General features: G+C 34.8%; 1 protein-coding gene across 1 annotated transcript; it reads right to left on the bottom strand.

Annotated features, from left to right (window-relative positions):
* Positions 1 to 682: 682 nt before the first annotated feature.
* LOC115920725 (transmembrane matrix receptor MUP-4-like) lies at positions 683 to 6,893 on the bottom strand. Its single transcript, XM_030977245.1, has 6 exons — positions 6,846 to 6,893; positions 5,648 to 5,806; positions 5,081 to 5,116; positions 4,469 to 4,662; positions 3,491 to 3,646; positions 683 to 1,996 (listed from the first exon to the last, which is right to left on the bottom strand). Exons 1-6 carry the CDS (start codon positions 6,865 to 6,867, stop codon positions 1,826 to 1,828), a joined length of 738 nt encoding a protein of 245 aa, XP_030833105.1. The 5' UTR covers positions 6,868 to 6,893; the 3' UTR covers positions 683 to 1,825.
* Between the last annotated feature and the right edge of the window lie 382 nt (positions 6,894 to 7,275).

The raw sequence follows: 7,275 nt of genomic DNA, 5'->3' as shown, positions 1-7,275 counted from the left end.
GCAGTAACGTTAAACGAGATACCAAACTAAGAATTGTAGCGCCGGGAAAGGAGGGGGACGGGGCTGAGGAGAGGAGCTACCTTCCTTTTAAAAACAAATCAAGACAAGTCCCCTTCCTGCTACAAAAAAAAACGTTTCTGTGTGAACAAATTCCACGCATGTGATACAGATAGAACAAAGGCCCATGAAAAGGTAAAAATGTCCCTTCTCTATCTGCTGTGCACCTAGTAGACTCATAACCGAATGATAATGAATAATTCAGTTTTAACTATATATAATCTGTAAGGATGCCATCATCACATCATAACCTTACTTATCCACTTAGTCAACACCGTTTTAGGTCGTTTTAGGATGGTACTCTTTCTACGCCTTTCGAGTAACGACGAAGTATATTTAGCATACGAATGGTCTTTCCTAGAACCCATAATACGACATGAGTATCATGGTATTCTATACATCATATTAATTTTTTTTTTTTTTTTTACTGCACTCCCAAATAATTTCACTCTAAATGGAGTTCATTTATCACCAAGTTTGATACAGATTGTAAAAACTTACCATATTCTATAATATATTAGAAAGGATATAACATTTCAATAATCTTGCAAATAACATGGACCAGTTAAAGAGTATAGTCAATTACTGTACATATTTTATCTGCTGTATCAAGATTATGCAGTTCTTGGAAACTAAATTAAATCACTGAAAACACTTATGACCAAAATTAATTGTGATCCTAGTTTATATTTGTAATATTGATCATACGACCTACTCTAGCTTCATAGAATGATTCCTAAGAATTTAAACTAGAAACATTTAATTCAAGAATAGTATGTTCCAAAGTTTTGAATTCGCAAAACGTTCATGAAATCTAAGACATAGCAGAACGGAACTACATGTAAGATACATCTTAATTACAGCTTTATCACAGTCCAATAGTAAATCCCCATTGTATAATATGCAACAATTCATACATATATGAATACAAAACTTTGATATAGAAAAATATCCTCAAAATATAAACATATATAGTAAGTAAATTAGTTAAAGTTCTAAATTAAGGTTCACTTACTTTCCATGTCTTCAAATATACGATACATCGACGAGGGTTTTATTTACATATATAGTTTTTTTTATAATATATTGATATTTGTTTAAATAGATGCACTTGTACGAATAATAGAGTGAATTACATTCCAAGGTTTTGCATGTTTAACATTCAACACTTCAAACATTAGGAATAACAAAATATGACAGTATTTAGGTTCTTTCATAGCGCTATATCAGATTCAAAGCTGATCAAAGCGCTTTACAGAGCAGATTACCAACAGCATCAAAACCTCCGAGTCCAGAATATTCAAAACAATAACACATCCTACTACAATGCTAACATTTACATATGTATAAACTAGTTTTAAAATGTTTCTTAAATGATTTAGTAGGAGTTACCGTAATGGAAAACAATTTACGTGGTAACCTATTTTATATTACCAGGTTAATGTTTTGAAAACTTCGTTCTCCAATCTGTGAATTAATTCCAGGCCTTTGATTCTATTTAATTGATATTACGATATTCCAGACTGTTTGTTCCATACGTTATTTACCACATCTTAGATTTTAGAATATCTGATCATTGATTGTTTAGGTAAGATTAAATATCAAGTGAAATAATACATTTCATATCGATTCATCGGCAGAACAACACAATACTCGTATGGGAAATGAAATAGCCAAGTACTTTAATTTTAGGGCATTATATACATGTAGCATTAACACAGTGTAGTTTTCAGTAGAGCTTCTAACAGTACACCTAAAAGTTCCCTGTTCATTCATGGATCGTGAGACCGCTGTTGTAAAAGCCACTCGAGGCTGAACGTCTGCTACTCGACACTTGATCTCCACTTCGCTGACCGTACCCCTTAATAGAACGTTTGCTGTCAGAGCCTGGGTACTTGTTGTAGTGATTGGATTGTGAGCTTCCCATGCGTGGAGGCAACTTTAAATTAAAAAAAAATAAGAAGTTTTTTATTTTCACTTGAATTATTGTTTTGTGTTACAATTGAATGTTATAATTTGAGGAAGGTATTGAAGTACATGTATGCTGTGGTAAAAGATAGTGCAGTCTAATCAAGGTCTTACTCGTTTTGTACACTCATCTGTCATGAGATGATTTAATCTATTTTAGAATACTTTCAAAATTGCATGATCATTTGCTTTTTACGTATTACAATAACGATATAATTTCGTTGAAGGTTATGATAAAAGACAAGTAATCAAAATGGTATTTGTCAACGAAATCAGTCTTGAAGTCCTGTTGCTAACCATAGTAAAGAGTTTTTAATATATGTACACTGTCGCTCATAAAGGTGGAATATTTTGTTTTACCCCAATTTATGGAATTATTTTAAAAATAATTTAAAAATAATAGATCTAGATAATAGTTTACATTCTCAGATTTTATTGAATAATAATTTGCCAATGTGTGTTTTGCGTGACTGCTAAAGCATGTGTATGCTACTATGCTTATCAACTAGGGGACCTATGCCCTTAAGTCATAAAATGACAGTAATGAGGATTAATGCCCCACAAAAGGGCACTAATATAGCACATCGATACGGTTTTGATCATGAGGCCTCACAGTTACGAGGCCATTGCTTTGTCACTCAACCGTGACTGTACGCAGCGGGGGCTAGGGTAGGGGGCAGTTTCCATAAATAAAAAAAACACAGAAAATGCAATAAATTTTCAATAATTTGTTGCATGTTACCCCGGTCCCCAACATAAACAAATCTTCTGTGTGCCCATGCCTTGAGCCATAATGCATGACTGTCCAGAGGATTTTTTTATGTTGGGGACCGGGGTAAAATGCAATAAATTATTGAAAATGTATTGCATTTTCTGTGATTTTTTTTATTTATGGAAACTGCCCCCTACCCTGGCCCCCGCTGCGTACAGTCGTGGTTCAGTGACAAAACAATGGCCTCGTAACTGTAAGGCCCCAGGATCAAAACCGTGTCGATGTGCTATATTAGTGCCCTTTTGTGGGGCATTAATCCTCATTACTGTCATTTATGACTTGAGGGCGTAAGTCCCCTAGTTAATTAGCATAGTAGCATACACATGCTTTAGCAGTCCCGCAAAACACACATTGGAAAATTATTATTCAATAAAATCTGAGAATGTATACTATTATCTAGATCTATTATTTTTAAATAATTTTTAAAATAATTCCATGAATTGGGGTAAAACTAAAATATTCCACCTTTATGAGCGACAGTGTATATATAATTTAAAGAATTATGTTTTAAAAAGAACAAGATTATCAAAATGTATATGAGTGCCCCATTGTCATTATCATTTAGGTGTATGACCTATACGTGGACAGTACTTGACGTCGACGTAGTCGTTAAAGATCCATTTCGGCATAGCGTAACTAGAACTGAAATTGTTATTTAAGACTGCAGACTCAAATAGAATCGTGGTTGCTAACCCCTGTGCTGTATCGGGCACTTGAGCCTGAGCGTTTGCTACTCGGCACTCGGCGATCTCCACTTCGTTGACTAGTCCCAAGTGTTGAACGTGTGTTGTTAGAGCCAGTGATGTGATAGTACACATCTGATTGCGAGCTCTCAATGCGGTACGACAGCTTTAAATCAACGAGAAAATACGTTTGTTTGTTTTTTAATTTAACGATGCCAAATGATTTCATTAAGGAATTAATCGTATATAATGTGCTACAACTTACAAGATATTTGTATCCCATGGTCAAGAAAGTCGTTCTGCCTCATTTTGGTTTGCTAATATGGCTATGATTACGTAACCTTCTAACATTAGGTCGATTAAATTGCTACAGGTCACTCTGAAATTTGCATGTCATTAACATAAAAGTACTACAAGATCGAACGTATTCGTAGTGGCTTGACAGATTTGTATCATTATATCCTCTCACATATATTTTTCTATACACTTATGAACGGGAAAATCACTGATACAGACGAAAGAAAATAAATTTTGAATGTCGGTCAGGTACACTATGTAACGGTACTAGCTCAGACAAGTTTAACATTTCTAAATTTCACTTTACTAGGCCACATAATATTACATCTGATGTAAATGGGTGAGAGAACGAAAATCTCTAACAATTTGAGGGAAACTTGGGCATGCATATTCCAACAAAAAATATAAAGGCCATTTAATGTGAAATCATTGCTATGAATTTAAATCAATTTTGATAAATCTTCAAATATATGAACCTGATAGATATTGCATAATTATGATATAAGTTTACAGACAACAGCACGGCGTATACAAACCAAACAACTGTCAATTAAAACGAAACATGTCCAAAATATATTTACATAAATCATCGGGCAATTCCATATGCCAGGGATTCTTCTAAAACAATTTTTTTAAAGAGTTATTCATAGTTACTAGACACACTTATAAAGCCACAAGAAAGCATTCCTACCTGGTCGTTCGAGGTTCCGCTAGAGTGATGGGAGGAAGAAGGTCGACCTCTCATCACAAATTGAGCTATATGCTTCTCCCTCTGAATGCGGACAAAGTTCATGCATGCATATGCAGTGCAGGCAAAGATGAGGACCAAGGCAAAGCCCAGGCCAGGAACAAGGCCAGCAATAAGCCCGACGTTTAAGGAATCATCTGTAAGAATACGACAAGTATTGGAAATCATGGACAAGTCCAGTGTATTTGGTAATGCACTGTTCCCAAAAGTTACCAAGTACTGTTGAGTTCTGAACATAAATTTACATCAAATGTTACTTCGCTTTCTCTGTCCTTATACATGTTTAATGTACGTGTATGTATATCGGTGCCCTGCGTCATTGCGTCGTTTGTCTACACACATGTATCCATTTTTATTTATTCTGATTGTTAAAGAATCTGCAATTCGGTCATCTGGCCGCATACGTTTTATTTTTAATTAACCGTTTTAAAAAAATGAATAAATACACAAATATTGCACATGCTTGAGTAAAGGATTAGCATTCGTAGATCATTTAGTTCTTCATCACTTTCTCCGATTGCAATATTGAAATAAAAACATTTTGTTCGAACTCACCCGCCTCGTTAATTGTATTGTCCGCTGTATCAGATGCTATGAAAAGGTAAAACATTTAATTAATGGACAAAATGGAATATTTTGGTGGAAACCAACATGCATAATCAAGGGTTGGCAAAATGCTCAGAAAGGGAGCAAGAAATGAGAAGAAATGGAAATTGAACATGCTCTTGATGCTTAAAGGGGCGAATATGCGACTTGAAATTATGAAACAGTAGTGCTCTATTCTAATGTTATTTCAAATCCTGAACAGAAATGTAATTTATATAAATTAACACGCTGGGGATTAAGGCTGTTCTTGTTGTTGTATAACATCTTTTCTAATATTGACTACTCAAATGCCTCTATACTCTGGACTGTGAATCGGATACGATTCTGCGCCGATTTTGCTCATCTTCCATTCCACTCACAAGCATTCCAGTATGCCGTCACAGGCCCACTTCATTTCTCCTAAATCTAGCCACAATGAATCTGTCCCACCGGGAATCCATGTACCACCTGGGTGGAGACAAGCAATGCACGTAAAATGCAGTGTTTAAGGGATTCAATAGATTAATATATCCGTACCGAGCATACAGTAGCGTCCAGGGAGTGTGGCTGGGTAGAGGTCATCGTAGCCCTCATTACAGAGGCACTCAAAGCCTAGTCCTGGATCGGTGTTAATACACAGAGCATTATCTGCGCAGTCATGAGATCCATCAGCACATTCATCCACATCGGTAATTTCTTAAAACGAAAAAACGAAAGAGTTATTTATCTGCCACACCAGACCCAGGTGAGGAAAATGGAAACCATTGGGTGAATTTATTCCTTAAAATGCTTGTAATGGCAGCCGTGTTGAAAAGCAGGGATAATAATAATGGATCCCCATAATTGGCAATATATGTGCCAGTCATGAATGCTATCATCATTGGTGTTGACATAATATATTATCGTTGTTATTATTATTATCATAATTATTATTATTATTATTATTATTATTATTGTTATTATTATTATTATTATCATTGTTATTATTATTATTATTATTATTATTATTATTATTAATATTATTATCATTATTATTATTATTATTATTATTATTATTATTATTATTATTATTATTATGTGGATATTCAACAAAAACGTGCTAAGGGTGCTTGCATATATTTAATTGAGCATAACCAAATTCAATTTAAACGCATCATAAAGAAAATTGCACACACAAATCCCTCTCATATGCTTCAAAGGTTTTCCAGGCAAGGACAACAATATAAATCACGAAGAATCAATCGACTATACCTAATGATCTAAACAAAATGAAAAACTGATTTGGTATAAAATTATTCAAGTATGATTAGAATGTCGTATCAAATAAAAATCGTCTGATTTGTGTGCATCTTCACCCGGTAAACAAATGCAATTATACAAGTCGTTCAAGAAACTTCCATATGTAATCCTTTTGCTATAAGCTATAGTGATGTGACAACAGTTTTTTATGCATATGTCTTTCTTATTTGCTTCGTTAAGAATATTATCATTCATTTGCGGCTACAAATAGTTGAATTTCAGTAGTAAGAACACAAATTACATATCCTGCATTACGTATTTTAGGTATGTTTGAACGACTTTATAGGCACAACTATTAGTAAATTGCCCTCTGGCACTGAAATACAATATAACAGGTGAATCTAAAAGGTCGTCTCTGGATGAACGTGTAATCATTTCATTAATTTTTCAGATGATATAAATCTTTCAAAAAAAGACTCAATGGCAGATCTAATACCTGTAACACTAAGAGATGCCATGTTGATAAGAAGAGTGGTATTGTCTGCTATTAGTGGCTGGCTATCGCTGTCCATACTCTCTTGCAAGAGGGCGTTCATCAATGTGGTCGCATTGCCAACGAAATTTTCATCTCCGCTGACTGTGAAGTCCACCCCTAGACTACCCTGGAAATATCCCAAGAGTACCGCATTGATGACACCCCTAAAACCCCTTGCAGAGAGCAACCTTGGCATCTATAAAAAAAAAAAAAGTTAATACGAGTCGTAGTTAAATAGAATGGCAGTAACTGTATTCAAAGTGCTTGGAACAGTAAAGACAGCTGGTGATATTATTGCTGATGGAGCATCATGCAGAAAAAAAATCGTAGGTCCAAACGATATTGATTGTGCTTTACGCCCCCCCCACCCCCCCCCCTGTCCAAGATTACA

Source organism: Strongylocentrotus purpuratus, unplaced genomic scaffold, assembly GCF_000002235.5.
Source record: "Strongylocentrotus purpuratus isolate Spur 01 unplaced genomic scaffold, Spur_5.0 spur5_scaffold_9, whole genome shotgun sequence".
Taxonomy (NCBI): Eukaryota; Metazoa; Echinodermata; class Echinoidea; order Camarodonta; family Strongylocentrotidae; genus Strongylocentrotus; species Strongylocentrotus purpuratus.
The sequence above is the reverse complement of the archived record's forward strand: the minus strand, read 5'-3'. Positions and strand labels throughout refer to the sequence as shown.